Here is a 26,624-nt window from a genome sequence, read left to right as displayed (position 1 = left end):
AAAATGATTAGGTACAGATCATCTTTCATGCACAGAGTGTCAGGAGTTCTCACCTAAAAGGAAGCTATTGAGCAGAAATTTGGTACCGGTTGTTAAAAACCTTGATCATTGATCATTTAGGGGTAAAGAAATCATGTGCCATTTTTTCATAAGAATTTTCAGTAATTTGACCAGTAAAGAAGTAACAGGCACCAATTACAGTGGCATAAATTAGTCATACAGAAAGCAGCTAGATTCACATAAAATTTAAATAAATCCTTTTTTATCATGTCCTCTTCCAAGGGATGAGGGTAGATTGTGGGACTGCATAATATGAAGAGACTTCCCTGCCTGGGTGTTTTAGCATCTAACACCTACTGAATTGATTTAAGACATTAGGCTCTTCCTCATTCTAGGAAGATATTTGCATTGATTTCAGTGGAATTTAATTGCATTCACTTTGCATGTATTTAGGATTAGAACGTAAATTGTTGCAGCCCATTTCGGCCATCCTTGCCTCTACCTCCAGAATTCCCAGATCTCAGTTCCTTTCAGTATACTTAATAAGTGCCCAGTTGTGTCACTGTTGGAGTTCTAGACACCTTTCCTTAAGGAATGTGCTTATTTAAGGATTAGTTCACTTTCCCACCAACTGGAAAATGCAGATCCTACCTTAGCTAGCAGCCCTGCTGCAATTTTGAGTATTGTCTGGCATGTGGTTGCAGCACACTGTCTTGGGTACCTGTTGGGTCATTCCCATCACATCATTGATGACTAGTGGCATAAGTTTGCCGCTGTAATGTTTTCACCATCTTATAAGGTAACATCATCAGCAAATCACACTGATACTCTACCCTGCCCATTTGTGTGCTAGGATTAGTTTCCTCATCAGCAGTTCTCTGCACAGAGCTGTTGAAGGAAAACCTCACTGACACTGAACAAAATAGCATGTGTGTCCTTATGACAGTTTCCTGGATGTTTTGCTAGTAGCCCTGATGGCCACTAGATGGCACTCATCAACCTAGTCTGTAGGTTTAGAAAATGCAAGGTGAGTGAGATTTTAAAATAGTATGCAATTCACAGATTATATTGGCAGCACTATTTTTACATTAGTTGTGTTTCTGCAGCAGGACATGAGTGACGGGAAGATGAACACTCTACTGTGTGTTGATTGCATAATTATGGTTCTGAAGCCTGCTGTTTGCTTCCCCAATTTACATACATGCTTTTTTTTCTAATGGCATTCCAGAGTATAGTTCATTGGATTTGGGCTGCAAATCCAGTGAACTGTAAGGCTGTTATAAGAAATAAGGCATGTCATATTTGGGAGAAGCCTTTTGACCAGATGTAAGCAATGTAGGAACTCCCTGGGTCTGAAAGTCGTTGCCACCATCAAACATGTAAATTTGAAAAACAGTACTAGAAACTCTTTTATTACACTTGAATAATGCAGTTTTAAAAGCCATTTAGTTAATTGCACTTTCTTCAGTTTCTAAAAATGGCAACTAGATACTACTTTAAAAACAAAAGCAGGCTGTGGAAGTTCCTTACAAAGTTAAGTTGTTGACATTTACAGTACTGGATTGCTTTATAAGATATTCCATTGTGTTGTCTTGCTGTAGGTTGCCTCTCCAAGTCTCAAGTGCTATAGGGTAGTTTCTTGCCAATATTTCAAAATAGCATTTCTTGCTGATGGCAGGAAACATGGCATTCAACTTCGCCCCCTCCCCTTTAAAAAAATTGGGTCTGTTCTTGATAGCAGTGGTGGCAATTGCTTCTTGACTAGAGGGAACACGATTTATTGATTTGAACCATTGATTCTGACATTGCCTTCCAAAAGAGATCATTGCCAGGCATTACCATAATATATACCAAATGTCCTTGTTTCTTCACAGTCATGCCAGCACTTATTTTTCCTGTCCATATTGCATTGCAGTTGTGCCAATGAAACTACTGGCACTGGCTGACCTGCTGTGATGCCTCAGAACATTCAGTTGCCTCTGAAATTAAGTAGTTTGCAGTCCAGCTTCAGGGGGAGGGGAAAGGAATGCCAAATGACTGGCAAAAGGAAATGAGGCAAAGTAGGCACTGACCCCGAAAATAGCGATCTGCCTTCCCTACAAAATCTTTAATGGTATTAATTTAGATTAAATTATCGTTGTAAGATCACTGGCATATATGTTTGTTGTGTTTGTTCCATTCTTAAAATACTTTGGGCTTGATGCGTTGCAATTCTGAAATAGTGCATTGGTCCTAAGACAGTGGTTCCCAAACTTTTTAGACTGGCATCTCTCTTGACCTACTGGGCCATTGGCTGTGGCTTCCCACTAGAGCTACAATCTAACCCAATGGCGGGTTTTTCATGAGTATTCCACTGGCTAGTTTCCATGGCTTCCCAGAGAGCCATGGCTCACAGTTTGGGAACCACTGGTCTAAGCAGTAAAGAGAAGAGACTGGCTCTCAACTACTTAGAGTTCTGTGTCCTGAGTGTCCAATGCAATGATGCTTGCATTGCTCTATACCAGGGGTGCCCAAACCCCGGCCCTGGGGCCACTTGCGGCCCTTGAGGACTCCCAATCAGGCCCTCAGTCTCCAATGAGCCTCTGGCCCTCCGGAGTCTAGCTGGAGCCCATACTGGCCTGATGCAACTGCTCTCAGCGTGACAGCCAACTGTTCTACCTGTTGCGTGAGCTGTGGGACAAGGGCTCCCTCCACTGCTTGCTGTTTCACATCTGTGATGCAGCTGTGGCAGCAAAGGAAAGGCCAGCCTTGCTCTGTGCAAGGCCTTTTATAGGCCTTGAGCTATTGCAAGACCTGCTTTCATTCAAGTTTCATCTCTAGTAGATTCATTTATGTAAATTTATTAAAATTTGAAATGTAAATTAATTATTTTTTTCCCCAGCCCCTGACACAGTGTCAGATGGATGATGTGGCCCTCCTGCCAAAAGTTTGGACACCCCTGGTCTATACCAGTGGTTCCCGGTTCACAAAACTGGAAGTGGTTTCTGATTGCTATTTTTAGTAAATCTGAGGTTTGGGGAGCCCTGTGGAGGGCTTCACAGGGCTCTCCACACACATACCCCAGGCCAGCCAGATCTGCTGGTGAATTAAAAAAAAGCCAGCAGTAACACGATCCTGGGGACTGCGTCACTGCCTTCTTCCCTCTCCTTAAAGGGACATAAAATAGTGCATCCCAGGCTGGTGGATCACGACCCACCAGTTTGGGAACTGCTGTCTATACAGTATTTTGAAAGAACAAAGAATCCATGTCCTAAATTGCTGTGCAAGATTATTTGGCGATTGCACCTCCTCCCTTCCCTTATTTTTTACTAAATTCTGCAGAGGCCTTTTCTTCAGCTTCTCTTCTTTAGGTCAAATGTTCTTCCATTCTTGTTGTTGTATGCAGTCTTGGAACACTCCCTCTGGGTGTTGTGTGTTTTCATTGATGCCATTTTCATTTGGGATGGGCCAGCTGCTGTTACCTCTGTGCAACTGCTGATGAAAACAACCAGGACATGATTATTCAGTGCTGTCTTCTCCTGTCCTCTGGGCCACAGGCTGACGAGCTCACCAATCCCTTTGGGCAGATCAACCTCAGCCGTCAGGGTTCCACAGAAGCACCAGACCCGTCTTCAGCCATGTTCCAACCACCAATCATGTCCCAGCATCCTCAGCAGACGGGATTCATCATGGCTTCCCCAGGGCAGCCAATCACTGCCTCCAACTACTCTGCCTCGGGACACACAGCGCCAGCCCAGCAGGTCCTGCAACCCCAGAGCTATATGCAGCCTCCCCAGCAAGTAAGTAACAGTGTGGTTGTGACTCTTAACAAGCACTGACTGATGCTGAGAAAATTTAAGGAGTGCAGAAATTCATTTCCAATAGAGCCTGAGCCAGGCAGAGCATTGGCATCTTCTAAGCATTTGGTTAGGCTAGCTAGCTTGGGTTTTCAAAGTCACATGTTTAGGTCTGATTGGGAAAGGTCTCCTGGACTGCCTGTTCGGAACACCTTCCCCACACCCACAAACACAGCTATTTCGGTATTGCCCATGGTGGATAGGGCAGAATAGGCTCTTGAATTTCCAGAAGCTGCTCGTGCAGCTTCCTCCCTCTTTCTTGCCTGCATATTCAGTAAGCTGTGGGGAGTGAGGAGAGTAGTCTTACTGCAATTTCATATGTGCTTTCCCTTTTAGAGGTTTCTCAGTGAGCTCTGGTTCCCTGAGACTGAGTTCAGACATAACATGCAACCATGGCTTATTTAACTAAACCAGCATTTCTCAAACTGTGGACCAAGGATAGGTGTGTCATGAGTTCTGGGTTGCGACCCACCTCTGGAAGCCGTTCCCTCATCACATCGGCCCCAGGATGGCCTCCTCCATGGGCCTCAGAACACCTCTGGAAGTGACTCTTGAGAATGTAACTTCTGGTGGCACCATAGGCCGAGGTGGATCATGGCTCCAGTAAGTTTGAGAACCAATGAGCTAAACCATGACATGTTAGTACCTGAACCTGAACCTTCTCACAAGTGCTGGTTGGTTTGAATCCAGTAAATCAAGAACCGAAACTGCAGCTCAGAACTGGTTTGCAAACCAGTTTGTGTTCTCTGTGGTTTGTTATTGTGTCCATATTCGCAAATTTTTGGCAAAGCACAGGTTTGTGCTTTAGACCAGAATGACCTTATGAAACTGAGTCATGAGCAGACGGGGGTGAAAAAGCAGACAAGCAATTCTGATCCACAGTTTGCCTGTTTTATATGACTGGTAGCTCAAACCATTCTATGCATTCTTAACAATGGTTAGCACAGACTGGTTTTATGATATATCTGTACCCAGTCATTAGGGTGGCTTGTCACAAAGTCCCACTGAAGTCCCTTTTAAAGGATAGCCCCAGTCTGCTTAGTGCCGCATCCAGTGTAAACTTGAGGAGCTGATCAGCAGGGAGTCCCACAGTGCTAGACTGCATTTTGTTCCCTGTCTTGTTTACCTCCTTCTCCTTTTATTCCCCAACAGATTCAGGTTTCTTACTACCCTCCTGGGCAGTACCCAAACTCCAGCCAGCAATACCGACCTCTCTCTCACCCGGTGGCCTATAGCCCACAGCACAGTCAACAGCTGCCTCAGCAGTCACAGCAGCCTGGTAAGTGAGCAGCACATGCAGCATCTGGAGTAGAAGGGGGCAGCGCTTTAGTACTGTCATGGAAATCCGAGACATCTTGTCCTTTCTTGGAGCTAGCAGGAGGCAGTTTATTTATAGGGCTTGGATTATGTGCCTATTAGGGATCTGTGTGAGAGTGAATTTAGCTGGCTCCAAGGATCGAGTGTGCAACATGTGTCCCTTTGGGCTATTACCACTCTTCAATTTATCCTAATCTCAAGTTTATCCTGGTCTTGAAGACTCAGGTCTGGGTAACAGTAATACACCTATGAGCGTTGCAGGCTGCATTTGGTGTCAGCCAGCCAATCAACTAAAGCTTTCATTGATTAATTGGTGAGAGCTCCTTGAAACATGTTGTATGAGATTGAAAAGGAAACTTACTCAGTTACATTTGCAGACTTTAAAGGAAGCTTCTTCCTCAGAGGGTTTAATCTGTGGTTTGCAGAGAAGGCATAAATGACTTGCCCTTGGTGTGTGAGTTGAGAGGCGTTGGATAACCTTTTAGGCCAAAAGAGGGATTATGATAATGTACAGCTGCCACTGAAAAGTCTGGCTGCATGTTTAGCAATCCCTGCCCCCTGGGTAATGTTTAGTAGGAATTTGCCTTGTGTCATGATGTCACACCAGTTATCTTTTTTCCACCTCTCCCCAGCAAGCATCCAATGAAGTGGTCTAGAGAAACACAGAACATAAACAATTAGGATGTTGGACCTGTTCTACTAGGCATTATAGAGGGGAAGTGGGAAGCTAAACGTGCAACTGCAGCATTTGATGGCAGCCATGCATTTAGCATAATGTGAAATTTGGCCCCGTTATCTAAGTGTCAATGGTCGACAGATTTTACAAAATTCTAGATCTCTCACAGCTTTGAAGGTCAGGAAATCCAACTTGCTTCTCTGAGGCATGTTCTCATCTTGCTTCTCTGTCACACATTATTATTAATTTATTATTAACAGTATTTATATACCGCTTTTCAACTAAAAGTTCACAAAGCAGTTTACAGAAGGGAAAAAAACACATTAATACATGGCTACATATTGACCCACATCATCCAGATCATAGCTGCAACTGAATGAGAGAGGGACCCTCCACCCCTTCTTCTGCAGTGAAATTCAGTACAAAGGGGTGGCCAGGGAACCAATAAATGATTAACCTCTAGCCTTTTTGTCACAATGCAGGTTTACAGCCAATCATGTCCAACCAGCAGCAGACATACCAAGGTATGATGGGAGTGCAGCAATCCCAGGGCCAGAGTCTCCTCAGCAACCAGCGCAGCAACATGGGTGGCCAGATACAAAGCATGATGGGTGTGCAGCAGTCTCAAAGTCAGAGCCTTCTCAGTAATCAGCGAGGAAACATGGGCAGCCAGATGCAAGGCCTGATGGTCCAGTACACTCCACTGCCTTCATATCAAGTGAGTGGCAACAGGGTCGGGGATCACAGATGTGACGGTTCTGCTGTTGGAATGTTAGACATCCAGTAAGACAGCGATGAATCCTGTTCATACTCAGACTTTTAGTTCCTTGAATGGTTTTGAACCTTTCAGGCTGCTTTCAATGCATCTCCTTTAAATGTGTAGGCGTGCCACTTGAGAATAGTCCCATTTCTTAACATGAAAAACAGGAGTGTGTTTTTTTTCAAGTAAAACTAATTGTTGGGATAAAATGGGAGTATTGTGTCATGTTCTCCTGTCCCTGCTGGTGATGTCATAAAACTTACCTGTGTCCTGCTGTTGCCCTATTGGGTGCTTTACCTCTAGCATCAGCCAATGATGTGGAGAAGGAGTAGGGAAACATATAGTGCTTCGGTTTTCAAACACTCAGGGAGTTTGAAGACTGTAGTAAGTCCTTGCAGGGGAGGGGAGGGAGGCAGTGGGGGTGGCCCTTAAGGAGGCAGAGGCCAGGGCTCTCAGGCTGGGGTGTTGCGACGCTCCAGTTTGAATAGCTCTGATATAGTGTGATGAGATCAAGAGATCGGTAAATTTAACTAATTTATGGAAGATCTCAGCATGAGGGTACTGTTCTTAGAAATAACTCTGTGTTAATTCTAAGACTTAGTTCTGGTCTTCCTCTACAACTACTACTAAAACATTTGTAAAACCTTCTGTCCTTTTTGAGATGTCTCATGCAAACTACGTTGCAGTAGTTCACAATAAATTCCATTATAGCTCCCCAAAAACTAAAAGTCAGCAAATAAAAAAACCCCACTGGTTGTCATGATCTCAAAAACTGAACTGTGCCAGGCTTAACTCAACAGTTGAGCTCCCCGATTCTGTTTCCAAAGGCCTGTAAATAAATGGGCTGTCTGTATTTAATCCGCCCCAGGGAGCCCAGTTTCATACTGGGAGTTCATTCTGAAGCAAGAAGGTGATCAGCAGTAACAGTGTGCTAAGTGTTGTAAAAAATGATAAAAGGAAGTATTTAAGAGGCCACCATTCTGAGGTATACATAACGTATATCCAGGCATCTTTGTGCATTTGATGGGCCTTTTCTTTTTGGACAATATTTTTGTTTATTTTAAAACATTTATATACCACCTTTTTACTTGAAACAATAAGGCTAACAACAAATAAAAAATCTTTAAATGGTAATATACAGGAATAAATACAATCAATATAAAATCAATCCAGAAGGTCCCTGACTTGCGTAAGCCTCAACTTATGTAATTTCAAACTTTCTCAAAACATCTATAAACCATAAACAGCAATACATGGCTGCCCGTTTTCTCTTCGCGCAGCTCTTTCCTCACTCGTCTTGAACACTTCCCTGGAGCTGCGTGTGTGCAGAAAGAACTTCGACTTATGCAAAAATAGACTTACGTAAGGGTGGCTGGAACAGATCTCTTACATAAGAATTGTATGTATAAAACATCAAAGTTAACGTGACAATAACATAGCAGCAACGCAGCCTATTAAAACAGCAATTCTCAGTAAATGAAAGTGATCCTAAGTTTTTAAAAAGTTGTGAGTACCCACCAGAAGGCTAATAGGGAGGCTTCTGTTTTTAATCCAATAGGGTGGAAGTTCTGCAGTTATGTTGCCACCATAGAGGAGGCTCCTGGCACTTAAGTTACTTAAGCCCTAAACCATAAAGGGCTTTAAAGGTTCAGTTCAAAACCATAACTGAGTACAGATGTGAACCAGCAGACAGAGGAGAAGCAGTCCAGCAGACTGCCTCGCCCCCCTCACCAAATGGGCTGCTGTCTTCTGCACTAATTTCAGTTTCCGAACAGGCTTCAGCAGCCCCACATAGTCAGACCTTGATGTCACCAATTTGTAGACTAGGCCTGAATGTTTCCGATAAGGTCACAGCTGGCACCCCAATCAAAGCTGGGCAAAGGCACTGCTGGCTGCCGCTGCCACCTGAGCGTCTAGCGTCTTCTGAATCCAGAAGTATTCCCATACTGCTGACCTGCTCTTGCAAGGGAGTGCTAGAACAGGTTGCTGATCCAGTACCTGTTGCCAAGAAGACCTCTGTTTGTCCAGATTTAATTTCAGCTTGTTCGCCCTTATCCAGTCCCCCACTGATCCCAGATATTGGTTTCAGTTAAGCCACTGAGGAGTCCAGTGGGACCAACACTTCCCTTGTGCAGACCCTGGGGCAAATCATTAACAAGGATGACCAAAGCTGTTTCTGTCCCAAAAGCTGGCCTGAAACCAGATTAAAAGGGGCCCAGATAGGCCATTTCATTCAGGAGAACCCTGGTTAGCCCATCCATCCAGAACAGGCAAATGCTCATTCCATACTGCAAACCACACAGCAATTTATCATGTAGCATTGAGTTCATAAACAGTTGCTGCTACATGAGAAACTTGTGCAAAGCCTCTGCACCTTAACAAAAGAGTATCAAAAAATTATGCATAAGATATTAGATCAAAATATTTAATTGTGTCAGTACTGTATAAAACTATTCACTCTCAGCAAAAGTGTTAAGAGTTCATGCGGGGGAAATCTGGCATTTATCAAGCATTCTTGAAACTCTTTAACATCTCAGAGCAGCAACCATCTTTTCATTTATTTGTTTATGCTAAATATGAAACAGAAAAAGAGCATTATCAGATCTTGGGTACAGTACAATGCAAAACTTTTAATCTCCAAAAGTGGATGCCTATATTTGTGCTGATATCTCATGTCAGTGGTTCTCACACATTTAGCACAAGGACCCACTTTTTAGAATGAGAATCTGTCAGGACCCACCGGAAGTGATGTCATGACTGGAAGTAACACCATCAAACAGGAACATTTTTAACAATCCTAGGCTGCAATCGTACCCACATTTAACCGGGAGTAAGCCCCATTGGCTATCATTGTTAAAAGAATACACATAGTAGCTTGTTAAAAGTACAGGTCTGTAACATTTCCCCAAATGCAGTTTCATACCATGGTAGCATCAAGTCTAATATATTAAAAATAAAATATTGAAATAAATGGGGACTCACCTGACATTGGCTCATGACCCATCTAGTTGGTCCCGACCCATAGTTTGAGAAATACTCAAGACTGTTGGTGGTAAGACTGTGAGATAATTGGAATTCCTAATACATATTACTTATGACATAAGTAGTATGTATTAGGAATTCCAGTTATCTCACAGTCTTACCACCATTTTTGTGACAGCAAGATGCAGCAATTGTTAGAATATGTCTTATGCAGTAACTGGAATATGCAGTGTGGGTAATGAGACATTAGATTAGCTTGGTTTTCATACTGTTTATGAAACAGTTTTGGGATTTGTCCTCAGGTTGTCATAAACTAGAGTTAGTATTGGTGAAAGAAGTTCTGGATTATTGGAGCATTGGAACCAGAGAGTTAGGAACAGGTGGAACAAGGCTGGAGGATATTGAGGAAGGTACTGGTTGCTTTGTTGAATGTAAAAGTGCACCCTCTCCCATCAGAAATCCTCCATGGCTTAAAAGTAGAGGATCTCTTATCAAATAGGCAACCTATTTATTAAACTATGAGGACTGGATAGTTGCTCCTAGCTTTAAGATTCCAAAGACCAAACCTTAAGATCTGCTGAGCAGTGAAGGTCATACAGTTTGTGACATCCCACTGGAAGTGGGAACCTTACTGTTTTCTCCACTTAACAACCCCTTCTACATGGTGGTTGTTCTATTCACCCACCCGTTTATTTTTTTTTTTTAGCAGGTTCCAGTGGCCAATGAGTCTCAGAGTGTGGTCCAACAACCCTTTCAACAGCCTGTGTTGGTACCAGCGAACCAGCCTGTTCAAGGAGGACTACAAGCCGGAGGGATGCCAGTCTACTACAGTGTTATTCCACCAGCACAGCAGAATGGCACCAGGTAAAGGATTACAAGCTATGCCCTTGCTCAGTTTCTCTTCTTAGGCAAACATCAAATTGGTGGCTGGAGTTCTCACAACTGTGGCATCCTCCCTTTGAGTCTTCTGTTGTCAACATACCAGCAGGTCTCCTTCCTTGCTGGTTTTTATAAGACAGACTTTTTTGTTCTGCTAGGCTTTTTGGTGGAGAAGAGGACGGGGGTGTATTAATCCTTTGTATGTGTCTTACATTTATTTGTGAATTGGTTTTTAATTAGTCTAAAGAACTTTGGTATTAACTAGTTTATACTGTTGATTATTGTAAACTGTCTTGAGGGTTTGTTGGCAGAAAAGGTAAAATGGAAAGCCCAGATAAGCTGAGTATTCCGTACAACCAACCAACCAACCGGTAGGAAGTAGGAACTCATTTCAAGAGGAACGTGCCAGAGAGTTGCTCTGTTTCCCACACCATCCCAAAGTGACAGCAGCCCGAATGGAATGTTTTTCCATAGCTTTTGGTGTCGGACCTTCTGTGCAGTACCGTGCCGCTGCACTAGCTGCCTTCTCTCATCTCTGCAGATTACACAAACTGTTTTTTTTTTTTAAATGGCTGTTGGCATTTACATTCTGTCTGAAAGAACAGAGTGTAGTGCTATCAAATGTTGGCATAAATCCCAAGTAAGGAAACTGCCTGCTTGTACTACTAGGAAGATGATTGAAAGAAATGAGCAGTGGCTTTGACTTTTTGCATCATGTTCTACCACAGCCTCCTTGGCTGCCCCTGGCCTCACAGGAGATGTTTCCTTGCTTACTATAAGTGATCCTATCTGAGTACAACTCGTACTTCCTCCAGGATGGGACATAATTATCTGACTGTTCAGCCAGCTAGGCAGTGTGGAGGGGAACTCTCGTGTGTATAGGAGATAAAATATTTTATGTTCCCGCCTCCTGCTATCTGCAGCACTGGATAAGCATCGCCCTAATTGAGAGATAATCAGAGCAGGAATCTCAGTAATTAACATTAAACCAATGAATGATGCTGGAAATTACCCAGCCCAACTGGTCTTGGGAGTGGGTGTCTCTTCAGAAAAGCACAGCTGTGGTTTCCATCATGCTGTTTCACCAGTGCTTCACCAGATTTTGCTCTTTTCTTTCCAGTCCATCAGTCGGCTTCCTGCAACCTCCTGGGACAGAGCAGTACCAGATGCCCCAATCCCCTTCACCTTGCAGCCCACCACAAATGCAACAGCAGTATTCAGGTAGGCTGCATTGTTTAGTATAATGATTAAGCAGAATTCAGGATGGGCTACATTAATATTTAGGAGCATAAGACTGACAGAATATGGAACACTGTACCAGTGCAGTTCCCCACATATGCAGGTCTATGATGAGAGGTGACCTGTTGCCCATCACCAGACCCAGGTGATAAATCTGTATTTTCCACTGCAAAAGACTGGGCCTGAAATCACAGTGCAGTACTGTGGCCAGATTTCTGAGTATCCCTCTCAATATTTAGTGTAAAAAGTGGCCTCAGTGCTGGTGTACCATGAAACTCCCAATCTGGGCTTCCTCACTGGTGTAAAGGTGGGATAGAAATGTTTTAAATAAATTGGATTAGTTACCGGAATGCTGACGTGTGGATTACACTCTTATTTACCCTGTTGTTCACAACCTACTTGTTCACTGGCCGCAGCATGAGAGCTCTGTCTCAGGACTCTTTGACTCCTAAGGGAGTGCCTGAGTTGGTGGTCATATTTTATATTGTTGGATACAAGGAATAGACAACTGTAAGACAAAAGCCAATAGCCAGACTGATTTATTCCTCCAGAAGGCATCAAACATTTGCACTGGATATGGACTGTTTCTATAGTTATACAAGTATTCCCTAGTATATAAATACTAGTATTCCCTAATATATAAATAGTAGTAGAAGTAATAATTAAAGAAATGAATAGTTTGGGCTTCTTCAATCATGTGTTAGCTAGTGATGTTTCCCTATGGCTCTGGTATTGACAGAGGGGGGCTGGAAATGGGTCAAAAAAAGAATCAAAGGCTCAAGAGAAATGTTAAGAACCTGAGCAAAGAACAAAAGGCCTATGAGAAAATATGAGTATGCCTCAATGCCCCCCCTACAGTATCAGTTACAGCAGATAGCTCCACTTACCTACTTGCAGTGAAGTGATTGGGAGAACAGTTGTGGGCCAAGCTACATGTACAACTGAACTAGAAGCTCATGCTTCCTTCACAACGGCGTGTTCCTTCTGTAAGAAGTTTGCATCATCCTGGCTTGAACATCTGTGTCCATATCCGTCCTGCTCTGTTTTCTTTGATTTAAAAGATTTGTATCTTGCCTCTTTTCCAAAGGACCTGAAGTAGCTGACTAGCATCATTTAAAAGAAGAAAATACAAAAAACAAGATAAAAAACATTTAAAGATTTTGAAATTCACATTTAATAAAATCAGGGAAGGCTTGACAAAGCAAAAGGATCTTCAACTAAAGGAGAAAAGAGAAAGGAACACAGCGACTCTCCCACGGTAAAGGGAGGAGCTTCCATTGAGAAAATCCTTCAGTGCATTCCCTGCAACAGTCAACACTGCAGAGAAGGCTCTCTAATGTGCAGTAAGACTTTCCCAGAAGACTTCAGTGCACCAGTAGATTCATGCAGGAAACATGTGGTCAGGGCCTAGGAGAGAGGGGTAAAGGAGGTAATTTGTACCCGGGCCTAGGAGCCAAAGGAGTGGGCCCAGAAATTTCCTGGGATCTTACATTCTCCAATCTCACTGCCCACGCGGGATGCTGGGGGCAATACCGTGGACACATGGCGACAACTGCTGCCACAAGCCATACACACCAGGCCCAGGATTGCATACATTCCTTAACAGTGTCACGTCTGGGAGGAAATGGATCTGCTACAATAGCTCTTTGGTTTGCAGATTTGCTAACCATGAAGGAGTGTATAAGAGCTCAGTGACACAGCTGCAGGACTGTAGCTACTGCAGAAGTCGTCAGTTTTGGTGTACACAGGACACTTTCCATTCTAGTGTGAGCCTAAATACAATGATAGTAATCTCCTGCAATGATTTTCTGTATTTGAAATATTTTAGAGAGACTTAGGAGTACGTTTGGTTTTCCGTATTATTGTGTCTAGCTGCCAACGCTGGGCAGGCAGGTAGACCTGATCTCTGCATTGGGAAGACTGGTCTACCAGTCTTCAGACTCCAAAGTCTACCAGACTCCAAAGACTATTTCAGTTGTTGTCACTTTCCCCCCATTGCCAGCCCCCATTCTTTCACCCCTCTCTCTTTGGGAAGGGACCCAAAAGAAACTCTGTACCCACTGATAAAATTCCTCTCAGAGGCTGCATGTGGTCCCAAGCTACATAAAGTCATAACCAGCACCTTGAATTTTATCTGGAAGCAGGCTGGTAACCAGAACAGAGGATTGACTATATCTTGGTTAATATTCTCACACCTGCATTTTGCATCACCTGTGACCTTGCCTGAGCACAGAAAATCTGGTACCAACTGTATCCCTTGGATTTCCCTGTGATCTGGGCTACTTTGAGCTTGTGAATATCTGCAAGCCTGAGGCAATTTTTAGCAGGTTCAGAAAAAGGTTTTTTGAAACCATGAAGCTGGATCTGTAGCACCACCTCTTGGTGAATGACAAGAATTATGCTCCTGGATGTTCTTCACAATTATCGGACAAGGCTTTCAAAGAGCTCCAAATCTGCTAGTTTGTTCCTCAGTGCTGGCGTGGACTTTTGAATCTATTAGTAATTAGAATCTTGCTAATTTCTGATCACCTCTTTTCCAAAGGTGAAGTGGTAGCGAGCATACTACCCTCTGTCTGAGTGTTGGTTGGATGTTCTGTGTGAAAGGCTTGTGCCCTGTGAATGGGCACAAGTGGTTTCTTATGGCAATGAGATGATAGCCACTGTAATCTCTGCAAAGTATTTTATGTTGAGGTGGAGCAAGAAACATAAAGTAAAACTTGCAGCCAAGTTCTTCCAGGGAAAGGAAGGGCTGTGCCCTCATTAGAACAAGTGTGAGCAGGTGACCTGGCTTGGGTGTGTTCATTTCATCCCGCTGCTATTGTCCTTGTTCTGGGATGTAAAGCATTGATGGACATCTTGCATAGACCACAGTAAGAGCTGTCCAGCTCACCATTTTCCCTAGTGAACAAGCACACTGGTACTTTGAAATGACAAGGAGCTAGCCAAAAACTTCCCATCACCGCTGACATGCAATTTCAGATTTACACTTTGGTAGCCAGCTTGTTTACTATGGACACCCAAAACCAGCTCTTTGTCTTTGGTACCCAGCTGTTAATTCTGACTCCTAAGAAACTTTTGGACTACACTGTTCCTCATTTCCAGCCCCCTATCAACCCAAGGAGCTGTGACCCATCAGTGAACTCATAGATCATAATCTGTTTCTCCTTGCTGTTTTCTGAGAGATAGCAAATGCTTTTCAACTCCGTTTTACAAACACAGGAAAATGAAGGACATGTCTGCATTATCATTGAACCAAGCAGGAGTGGGTTTTGGATTAGCTCTCCACAGTCAAAGTGGGAGAAGTATACTAACATCTATTTCTGTTGATGCTTGTTTTGGATGGTGACCCATTCTCCCCAACAACCACTGAGACCCTGGGATCAAGCAGGAGAGATTATTCAGCTTTCCACTTCAGCTTTCTTCAGCTTTCCACTGATTCTTCAGTGGATTCTTCAGCTTTCCACTGCTGGACAGTTGATTCTTCAGCTTTCCACTGCTGGACAGTTCCCAGTTAAAATGTGAAAAGTACAAAAACTGTAATAATGGCAGGTCTAGCTCCACTTCACTGGCAGAAAGGCTTTCCTTGTAGTCCTTGGAGCATTTGGGGATGCTTCAGTTTTGCATGTAAAACTAGAACAGTTTCCTTGTAGTCCTTGGATGCATTTGGGGATGCTTCAGTTTTGCATGTAAAACTAGAACAGTTGTTTCATCAGTGAAGTGCATCACAAAATAGTATTTAATTATGTGAACGATAGGTGTAGAGCAGTGGTTCTCAAACTGGTGGGTCGCGACCCACCAGCTTGTGTAAACATGCCCCGCTCCCTTTAAGGGGCGGGGGCAGGGGGGAAGCAGCAAAGAGCCTGCTTCAGAGCCATTCTGGTTGGCTAGCAGTAAGGCTCCATGCAACATGTAGCGCTTTGCAAGCCGAGGTATGATTCCCTGCAAAGCTTAGTGCTTTGCACCTCTTTTTGTTACACTACTGGAGCCATGCGGTTGGAAAGCGTGATAGCCACGAATGCTTCCTTTCCCTTTCTGGGCTTCTCCAGCCAATTCTAAGGCAAAAACTCCCTTAGGCTCATCCTTCTGCCCTATCTCATCCAAAGAAAATCTCAGACCACCCATCCTTCATCCAATGATCATCAGTTCCTATCAGAGACAGACAAGAGAGCCCGCTTCTCCCCCTCCCCATACAAAAGCAAAACATTAACCCTTCCCTGCCTCCTGGCTGGAACTTCCCTGATACTTGCCCAATCTGAATGATGGCTCCACGAGGTCTTTCACGCACCAAATAAAAGTAAGCACACTTGGATACAGTCTCCAGTGCGCATACATGGGGAATCAGTGCTGAGACTTGTGGCCTCAGACTTGAATCAGTGCCCAAATAATTGGCACAGGTGACTCGAGTGCACAAGTCAGCAAAAACGTGTTTTTTTTGCGTCTCAGCCACCTGACTCAAGTTCCCATCCCTGATTGTTAGGGCCTTCAGGCATAAATGATAATGAATAAAATCTAAATACTGGCAGGCAGAAGCCAGTGGTAACAGCACATCGGAACCTATTTCTGGAGCAATAAATGGTCTGTCTTGGCATTTGGGCCACTTGGTCTTCCTTCTTTTACAGCAGGGATCACGTTAGCACCAATTTCTGCTACCCTGGACAAATGAGGATTGGCTTGAGATTATCGCTGCTATCATAAGCAGCATAGTTTCTAAATAGGATCCATCTGGCTTTATCTCTGTGACTTTTTCTATCTCCCTCATCACCTTATATACTGTGTGAAGGTTCAGTACTCCATGGGGAGGCTTTTGGGCAGGGTGCAATTTCCCCATTCCATGAATGGGAGAGCCTTTAGGTTTAGGACTGGTCCTGAGCCCAAAAACTGTAACCAGTAATTAACAGCTAGAGGTGGATTAGAACAGGGAGCCACTGTTGAAATTTGAGTCCGCAGTTCATCCCGAGGGAAAATAATAGATTGCTAGAGTCAGCATGAACTTGAGAAGCTGATGAAAAATTCTGGAACTGTTGAAACTACTTCAGTCATCATCTTGCATGTGAGGGTGAGCAAGTTATTCTTCCTTCCTGGGTCCCTTTGGGGAGACCCAGGGCGGGATAAAAATAAATTTTTATTATTATATTATTATATTCCTTCAGGTTTTTTTTCCAGTTCTGAGCTTTTTCTATCACTCTTCTGTACTAAGGATACTTTGCTCTGTTCACATGACTTGAGCCCCGTTTCCCTGGCTCAATTCAAGAAATTGGGGGACGGTGATGTGTGCAACACACAATCGGCCTCACACCTCAAATCTCAAGGAATTGTGTGTCCCTCCGAGCAATTTTCCAATTACCTTGGTGCCCTTTGAATTATGCATGCTGTTATTTGCTAGCATCCTTGCCATCATCAGAGCTAAGGAACACATCTGTTTCACTGGACAGTTTGTGGTCCCACTCTCTAGCACGAAGACTTGGGTCATCTGGTAGTATTCAGTACAGCTGCTGAATCTGCAGTTTGAAGTGGAGCACTGACACGAGGGGAGGGGAGCCTCTTAACGCTTTAACCTCACTCTTGTTGTTTTCTGAAAATCCCACCCTCCCCAAATCTCTTTATCAAAATTGGACAGAAATGCTTTCTGTTTCTGATGCGAACAAAAGTACCGAAAGACCCTGATCATGGTTATGTGGCAGCATTTTGTTCTCTCTTGGGTTGGAAGCTTAAGAATGTATCGCAGTACTTGCTCCTACTCCTTCCTTTTCTGTTGGCTTTCGCAGCTCCTCCCTTTCTGTTGCCTTCTCTGCTGTAAATATTTAGACTTTAAGCTCCTCAGAACAGGGACTTGCCTTTTTGCTTTATATCAATCTGCAGAGCACCATGTACACTGATGGCATTTTATAAGTACTAGTAATAACCATGCCCCTTTTTCTGTTGCAATGACACAGGTCTTGGGGCAGGATTGGGAAAAGGGGACTGGTGATCTACGTGGTGTTCATAAGAATTTGCTGATCACTTTTCCTGGCTTTTCCCTCTGTAGGCGTGTCTCCAACAGGGCCTGGTGTTGTGGTAATGCAGCTCAATGTCCCCAATGGCCCCCAGCCACCCCAGAATCCTTCTATGGTGCAATGGAACCACTGCAAGTACTACAGTTTGGATCAGCGAGGGCAGAAGCCTGGAGACATCTACAACCCAGACACCAGCGCTCAGGTAGAGAGGGTGTGGAGTCATCTAACAGAATGGGGTGGTGGTATGCCGGGTGGAATCCAGCTCCCAGTTCAACTTAAAACTTCTTCTTTTTTCTTCTCTCCAGGCTAGCAACACTCAGCTGAATAGTCCCATCACATCCCCCACACAGTCCCCAACACCATCACCTGTCACCAGCCTCAGTAGTGTCTGCACAGGTCTCAGCCCCCTCCCAGTACTCACACAGTTCCCCCGGCCTGTGGGCCCAGCACAAGGTAAGGAGGACTTTGGGCATGTTTATCATATCTCAACAGAGAGAAACTGTATTGTTCGGTTGGAATAACCTCTGCTGGAAGGAATACGAGCTGCATGGGCTCCCAGGTCTGAACCTCAAGGCTTACGAAGGAAGAACCCACTTTCCTGATGTCATAATCAGTACAGTTAAAGCAAGGAGCATTGTGGGCGGACACAATTCCTTTACATTTCCCAGATTCAGTACTGGGTTAAACGCCATCTTTCAGTGAACGTATCTGAGAAGCTATGAAATGAATTGTTCTCTATTTTTGAAGAAACAAAAGAGGAGAGCTCTAAGGTGCGCAGTAGACGGTTGATTGTCCAACGCTATTTCTTAGGAGCAATGTGGATGTCTCTTTAAATAAATGAGTGAGACTTGCCCCTAAGGAAGAGCTTTATACTTGGCACATTGTGGGTGATAAATTGTCTTCTGTGTACTTTTTTTGAGTTGGCCTCTCCTTTAATTCCTGCATTTGGTACATTCTTTCCTCTGTTAGCCCAATTACTCTGATCTCTAGAAGCTTAAGGAAAAGTGTACTTCAAATGCTTCCAGACTTCATCTGTGCTCAGAAAGAAGTCTTGCTCAATAGCCAAACAAGGAACACAGGCACTTTTTTGGAATCATGGGATTTTTTTTTTATCATACTGTTAAACTAGTGGGAATTAGTTGGAAAGCAAGAGTTTCTCACTAGAAAGGAAAAGGTTGCTTAAGAGAGTCACTCTTTTGAGAAATTTTGTCCATAAGGCAAAACAAGGGTCAGGAACTTACGTTTATTAGTAGTATTTATATAGCACCGTGGCTGCCCACAGCTGCCTGAGCCACGCTGAGACCATCATGGCCGCAGCTTCCCCATTTGACTCTCAATAATTATATCCTTGCCAAGCAACTTCGAGAGCCAGAATGCTGACATCCATTCCATAGGGCAGGCACAAATGCTATGCTATGGTAGGAGGGTTAAAAAGAAAGAGAAAGGTAGACAGGAGAGAAAACAAGGATGGAAAAAATGGAGACATGGAAGACAGAAAGCAAGGAGGCAGAACAGAGACAAGATCAGGCGAAGGACTGGATGCAGTAAGGAACCACAGGGCAGCTAGGAGGAGGGATAAAGGAGGAAGAAGAGAACCAGAACTGGAACCCCAAGGGTAGAAGGGGGTAGAATGGAGTAGGACGGACAGAAGAGGCAGCAGCAGAAGGCAGGGGAAGAGGAAGCAGCCAGGAGACTCCCAGCTCAAGCCCCAGTCTCTGTGTGAGGGATGGCAGAGAGCCCTTTGCCACAGCAAAGAAAAGCAGCAGCAGCAGTAGCAGGAAGGCTGAGATACTGGCCCCTAAGGAAAGTCATAGAGTGGAGGGCTTCAATTCCCTACTGGCGTGAAGACAGCAACCAGCAAGGTGCAAGCAGAGACAGGTGTTGAAGCAAGCTTCTTGGCTTGAAGAAAATTTCCCCCCTCCTACCCATCCTCTTTGTTACCCTTGCAGTAAATCCTGAAATTCAGCAGCATCCTTCAGTGTTGTTGGACTTACTATAGAGCTGAGATCCCACAATGTTTTTCAATCCATATGATGCAGTTCTTCCCCTTTGGAAGCAGGTAGAGGGTCTGGGACAGGCCATAACCACTCTCATTGTACATGATGCTTTATATAGTGTGTAGAGGCAGAGCCCAAAGAGGCTTGTAATCTAGATATTGATACAACAGTGGGAGGGGAAGGCAGGCTGGAGGGCACGAAAAGTATGTGGTTGTTTTAGTTGCACATACCTAAGCTTAGTTTGATTAGAGGAAGTGATGTCTTCAACACAGCATTTGTGTCCTGTTTCTCTCCAGGTGATGGGCGCTACTCCTTATTGGGCCAGCCACTGCAGTACAATCTCTCCATATGCCCCCCACCTCTGCTACACAACCAGTCGAGTTATACAGCACACCAGGTGAGTGGAGACATGGGGCAAGTCATTTGTGGAGAGTGATCTCTCCACTGCTGTGCACTTTTCCCAGCCTGCATCTCTGCTGCAGCCACCATGTTGCACAGCCGCATCTTGCCATGGGCCCACAAGTGTTCCAGCAATCTCCTGTTCAGATTCATGATAGATAGAGCAGTTCTATGCAGCCACTGTGGCAGTGAGGTCATGTACTTCCTGCCATATGTTGAGGTACCAACAGAAGTATTCATGTTGCTGTTTGGAAAGCACTGGCCTAGTCTAGTGTTGTCTACTCTTGGCCATAGCTTTCCAACATCTTTGGCAGAGATCTTTCCCATCACTAACTATACCTGATCTGCTTACTTAGGGATGTCCACAATGGAACCTGGGACCTTTTGCATGCAATGTGCTATTCCACTGAATTATGGCCCCCTTCCTAGCTATGGTTTATTGAACAACTTATGCAGAGTGGGTTCTTTTCTCTCCAGTCTTGTGGAGCATGGCCCTTACTCATGCAGAGTAGTAAAAAAAACCAGACTCAAATATTGAATATAAAATATGAAAAACCCTCAGTGGCTTTTCTAGTAATCCAAGCCCCTTGATGGTCTTCTATCCAGGTGCTTACCAAGGGCTGCTTAGCTTCAGCAAGGTGGCTGTATCATTTTTCCGCAGATCATACTGTGATTGGGGATAGGAAAGGAGAGAATAAATATTCCACCCTTACCCCACCCCACTTTCATTTCAGCGCAAGCTTGCCCTTCCAAAGTTTCAACCAGTCCCTCTCTTTGTAGTATTACCCATTCTTTATTGAAAATTGACATCCCTCCCTGTAAAGTGAGGGTTTAAGACTCCTTTCTTTTCACTAGGAAAAGTGGACTACCTCAGCTGTTTTTGTTTTGTTTTTTTCAAAGATTAAAGAGCTGGCAAATGACTTGGGATCTTTCTCTTTGCAGGCCTCTGTTTGCAAAGATCTCTCCCCCCCTCCACCTTTTCAAAAGAACTGGGATGGGGCAGGGGGGCAAGAGTTGGTGTCAGCCCCTCATTCTCTGCAGAGTATGGGTGATAATTTCCAGAACTTAGCATGAGCTTCTGAAATGAATTCAAGGGCCCAGTACTGACCAGATTAAATACCAGGAGCAGTTTGTGGACAAGTCTGTAAGGGTCCTGTTCTGTCATTTTAAGTAACCTTTTGTTCTCCCATCACAGGGACAAACAGGGATGAAGCACGGTAATCGAGGCAAGAAGCAGGCTCTGAAGTCAGCATCCACCGACCTTGGAACAAGTGATGTAGGTAGGTGACACACATACCCTCAGGTTCCTAACAAATCTACCCACTGTGGCATCTTTAGTCTGTCTGTCTTGTACCAGTGCAAACCGAAAATGCCAAATTTGGGAGAGAAAGTGAAAGGCTGTTTGGGAGTGAAGAGGCACTACCCACACCCCGAATACTGTCAGGATTCTCTACATAGGAGATGTGCCCTCTCCCTTTCCAAACCCTATCCAGCTAAGGAACATGAGGGGGTGTCCAGGCGGCTAGCAGGTAAAAGTGCAGGGGACAGACAAGGATTATGCAGTAACTGGGGCTCCTTCTGAGTTGCAGGGGGAGGGTGCATGTCTGGAGAGGGGCACTGCATTAGTTTTGCCCCACCCCAGTGTGTGTAGATGGTCAGCAGATGGTGCCAAGTTGGGCTGGGTGGGTCTGTCTGTCTGTCTGTCTGTCTGCTGTTAGTAATGTGAGCTCAGTTGAAGCTTGCCAATTAGACAGGAACAGGGCAAACTAAGTTGGCAAGGAAACTCCACATGCCAGCAGATGAGGAGTGTTGAAAATGCTCTCATAAACAAACTACGTAGTGACGTCCTGCTGTTCCTTTAAGACTCCCATTTCAAAGCGCGAAGCCTTGCTTTTCCTCCCCCACCCCGCCCTTCAGTGGAAAATAGCCTGGGGTGGGTCTGCTATATTTGTTTTGTGCCTGTTTAATATTAGCAAAGAATCCCACCTGCCAGGGCCCAGTACTGCTCCTAACTGGCAAGTAGATCTGCCACGCAGTTCCTTGCTCAGGGAGCAAATTCAGAACTGCTGCCAGGACAGAGACCTGGCTGTGGTGCCGAAGTCCCCAAGCGTAAGAACCCGTGAAAATGACTGGCAGTGAACTTGGAACTGATCAGAGGAAAAAATTCTTTTCTGCTTAGAGCAGTGTTTCCCAAGCTGGTGAGGGCAGGGAGACTGTGGAGGAAAGAGACAAACACTCAGTTCATTTGGTAATAGTCATGTCTTAGGGGTTTCTTAAAGGTTTCATTCACAACCCCACTGGAAGCTCTGAGAGTGAAAAGGTGAGGCCATAATCCCCAAACTGCTACCAGTCAACTTATCTGAGGCTAAAGAGGCAGTGCTTGGGATCTCTCTGGACAGAGTCTTGTGATTGCTTTCTTCCATTGTGGCAAGGATTTTGCAGTCTCCCTGTGATGAGGGTACCTGGTCTTGAGAAAGTTATAATCTTGAATTTCCCTCTCTGGTCATCTAACAAGCAGTGGCTATCAAAACCTGGATCTTGCGATTCAAAAAGTGTACTGGGAGTAGAAAATGTGCTGAATTCTTTCTCAAGCCTGGGTTTCATGTGTGTCTGTCTCATCATGGGTCTTGGCAGGAATCATCTTGTGGTGTGTGAGATAGAGTGAATCCATCCTCTGATGACTAACAGCCAGTTCACACACTTGATACAATGAGAATGTTTGTAATATCTACGCTGGTGTTTAAAGCAGTAAGTGCCATAAAGTGGAATTTGGAAGCACTGTGGACGTGTAGAAGATAGCGGCTCTCAGTCTGGGCTCCCCAGTACATATTCTTGTATATTTACAGAATATGCATATTCTTGAATATTCATGGACGCACATTTCCATGTTAGGGTGTTCGCCCTTTTGAATAAGTCTGTCATGCAGATAGGATCTTGGTGCGTTTCTAGGAGCACTGGATACCAGTGATCTCTATTCTTCAATCTAATAGCTTTCACTGCATAATTATTTCATTGAGAGATAGAGAGATTGTAACTTGTCATGGATCATGTGGCTGAACAGGGGTTTGAACCTGAGTCACCCACATCTGCTCTCAACATTTGCCTACTGTATCTCACTAGGGCTCAAAGTAGGATAGATCAGCATATAACCACTGGAGTCATTTCCAGCTGGAGCCTAGTTTGCTGTGAACCATAGTTTATTTCAGAGTAGACCAATAAGCCTCTAGTGAAAGGTTAAAATCACAATTAGCAGGCAGCATTCTATTTTGGACATCATGGCTTCAAAAAATGTTAGATTAACCTTATATAATCCTAAATTTTGGAGAAAACTTGCTATGGGATGAAAGATCCTTGTGGGTTTTCCATGGCATCCTGTTTTTTTTTGCAAAGGCTTCCATGTGGTGAAATAGATATATACAACCCAAAGATGTACTTTCTTTTCTAGCTGAAATTCCAAGTTGAGGAAAAATACAGTTTTCTTAAGGTGGAAAAGTAGCCCAATGAAAGTTGGTGGAAGTAACCCAGTGACTGAGGCAGTGATGAACAAGGGCAGATGAATGTGTGGGTGTCATTCCTGCTGTACTGGGGTCTAAATCTTTGAAGTGAGAAAAGGGACAGTCTGCCCAAGGGCGATACTGTGCCTCACTTGACTTACTAGAGAATAAACTGTTCATTGCCCCATGATCTTTCACCCTGGGGAGGTGATAATAGGTCATCTTATAGTTTCATTTAAACAAATTGGGAAGTCTAAACTCTAACGTACTTGTGTTTCCTAGAATCTCTTCTCTAAAGCTAGAAACCAGGACCCCAGGGTACTTATGGGCCCCAATGCAAACAAATTAGGAGTTACTCCCAGTTTTAGATCAAGCCAGCATTACTGGCTAAATGAGTTGTGGCCCCTGTCCTGGGATCCTGCTAAGCCTCCCTTTTGGCAGCCTGTCTGTTAAAAAAAATTTAGTGCTTCTAGGTCCTCTCATTCACTTTCCTGCCTACTGCCTTTTTCGTTATAGTTGAGGATACTGATGTTTCTCTCCGTCTTCTTATTTTTCCTTCTTGCTTCGTACACCAGCGTCAACGGTGTTGGGTCGCGTGCTGGAGGTAACTGACCTGCCCGAAGGCATCACACGTACAGAGGCCGATAAGCTCTTCACCCAACTTGCCATGTCTGGTGCCAAAATCCAGTGGCTCAAAGAGACTCAGGGGCGTCCAGGGGGCGGCGGCGGCGACAACAACCATGGGACTGCAGAGAATGGCAGGCATTCTGACCTTGCTGCCTTATACACCATCGTGGCCGTCTTCCCCAGCCCCATGGCAGCGCAGAATGCCTCCTTGCGTCTCAATTCCCCCCTTAGCCGCTTCAAGTTACGTACGGCCAAAAAGAACTATGACCTGCGTGTGCTGGAGCGTGCAAGCTCCCAATAGGGGCAGGCAGAGGGGCGGGGGGGGCAACAAGCACACTGGACTGGCCTCTCCGGCCCCCTCTCAGCCCCTGACCACCCCCTTCTGCCTTCCCTCTTCCTTTATTTCCACATGCACCTCCCCTTTTTTTTTTTAAATTTTTGGTGGGGGAGGGGGGAAATCTTTCTGGAGATATTTATATGGACAGAATGAAGAGATGCAAAATTGATTTTTGTTTTTTTTGTTTGGGGGTTTCTGTTTTTATTTTATTTTATTTTTTGCGTGAAAGAACATGTCCCACCCCTCGCCCCCTCTCCGGAACATGTGTATATTGTTTTTGTTCAGCGTTGTGCCGCGGTACGGAGCCGTATTTAATTGCACATAACAGATGTTGGCTGGGTATGTTCACTGTACATTTTATTTAATCTGGGTTTATTATTATTATTATTATTTGGTTTTTAAATATAAAAAAGAATCGTCTGTCACTTTAAAGCTGCTTTCTCCCTGCCTTTCTTTCTCTGTTTGGAATGTGTAGAGGCCTCATGGATGGGCAGCATTATCCTTTAACCCGGTCCAGGCACGTTCCTTAGGGGTGGAGGATGTCAGTGTTGAAGATATTGTCTAGTACAGGGTGGGCAGCTGAGATATTAAACTGGTACAGTCAGCTCTTGTTATCCACTAGGGTTAGGTTCTTGGAAAAACTAATGGATATCGAATTACCAGATACTGATTCACTGAACCTATGGGGAAAACAGGGTTAGGCTCCAGGGGACCATCTTCACCATACACTCTCTGAACTTGATGAACCTGAATCGTACCTTGAAGTCTGTGGGGCTGAGTGATGGTGAGGGCTCATCAACATCTCCACCATCTGATGCTTCCTCCTTTGTGTTGGCTTGACTCATTGAAGGTTGCTGGCCCAAAAGTGGGGCCTCAAAGTTCGGCAGTGGAGAGGAGATTGCTTCACCCATCCTCTTCCTCCATCTGTCTCTTCACTCCTTCCATGGGCTTGCCTCAGCCCCAGAGCAGCGTTCATGTAGCCTTCCAGAGACCTCTCATCATTGGACTCTCATCATTGCCAGGGTCGTGAAGGTTCAGCTGAAGTCCCAAGATGGTGCCCAAGATGGGCCGATACCAATGCCCATTTGATGCATAAAATTGACCCAATCCTCATAACTTTCTAAAAAATGATTATAATTGGCTGAATGAAATTACCAGAACCCTCTCCTCCTTCTGCCTTATATTGTACAGGTGTCTCTTCCTCTGTCCCCTGCACCACACTAGCACTGCCTTCTGCTCTGGAGGTGGCCACTGCCGCCTCCTCCTTCAACTTCTCTTGTCCCTGCATGCCTGCTCATAGCTATTCTAAGCCCCTCTTGCCCCGAAAGCACCCGCACAGTATTACCGGATAGCAAGAATGAGAGGCAGGTGGCAGTTGTGCCCCTCACAGATAAGCAAATTCACAGATAGCAAATTTACCTATAGAGAACTGACGGTATTAATTATTAAGCTGGTATTTGGCTTTTCTGATCATTAGCAACAGGATGGTAAGTATATGTGGGTTTTTCCATCTCGTTCTGGCTAATATACTTATTTCTTGAGAAAAAAATGATATTGGTTACAGAAAGAACACATCAATTAAGAGAACAGTATTGCATGAAAGTTCTAAGCACATACAATAGTTTCTTCACATTTGCCATGTCCCAAATATATGTTAGCCAGAGATTGATTGATATGCCACCTTCATTCATTTTTATACAGGTTCAAGACGGTTTACATAGGCAGGCTAGTTATAAACCACCATTTTTTTTCAAATAGGATTTTCACAGGTATTCTGTGAAAAGAAGTCACAGAACCTTCAATTTCACCATATATAAAAGTACCAGAGATACTCGAATATAAGTCAATCTCACAGATAAGTCAAGGGCAGGTTTTGAGCCAAAAATCATGGAATTTTCTATGCCCCTTGGAAACGTCAAGGGGGGTGACTGACTATAATTTTGTCTGGTTTTATCCGAGGTCAGATCCTGAAAAATAACTTACCAGTAATTGTTACCTAAGAACTGTACAGTCACTATTCAAAATGTAGTAAAAGATCGTAAGATACATTTTTATTTATTAACTTTTTAAATTCTGGTCTTCAAAACT

At 44.3% G+C, this 26,624-nt stretch overlaps 1 protein-coding gene across 9 annotated transcripts in view; it reads left to right on the top strand.

Annotated features, from left to right (window-relative positions):
• The window catches only part of R3HDM2 (R3H domain containing 2), a 161,127-nt gene extending 136,159 nt beyond the window's left edge, over positions 1-24,968 (top strand). For 7 of the 9 annotated variants that reach the window (XM_066614308.1, XM_066614312.1, XM_066614310.1 and 4 more), the window contains 10 exons: positions 3,537-3,779; positions 4,989-5,115; positions 6,312-6,547; positions 10,278-10,435; positions 11,571-11,671; positions 17,715-17,884; positions 17,988-18,135; positions 19,976-20,076; positions 21,274-21,358; positions 24,148-24,968. In XM_066614308.1, coding sequence (XP_066470405.1) covers positions 3,537-3,779; positions 4,989-5,115; positions 6,312-6,547; positions 10,278-10,435; positions 11,571-11,671; positions 17,715-17,884; positions 17,988-18,135; positions 19,976-20,076; positions 21,274-21,358; positions 24,148-24,500 — 1,722 coding nt within the window. In that variant the 3' untranslated portion in view covers positions 24,501-24,968. The remainder of the gene's footprint in view (positions 1-3,536; positions 3,780-4,988; positions 5,116-6,311; positions 6,548-10,277; positions 10,436-11,570; positions 11,672-17,714; positions 17,885-17,987; positions 18,136-19,975; positions 20,077-21,273; positions 21,359-24,147) is intronic. The other 2 variants (XM_066614315.1, XM_066614317.1) reach the window with 1 other exon arrangement.
• Positions 24,969-26,624: the final 1,656 nt, after the last annotated feature.

The sequence above is a fragment of the Tiliqua scincoides genome, chromosome 2, assembly GCF_035046505.1.
Source record: "Tiliqua scincoides isolate rTilSci1 chromosome 2, rTilSci1.hap2, whole genome shotgun sequence".
Classification (NCBI taxonomy): domain Eukaryota; kingdom Metazoa; phylum Chordata; class Lepidosauria; order Squamata; family Scincidae; genus Tiliqua; species Tiliqua scincoides.
The sequence above is the reverse complement of the archived record's forward strand: the minus strand, read 5'-3'. Positions and strand labels throughout refer to the sequence as shown.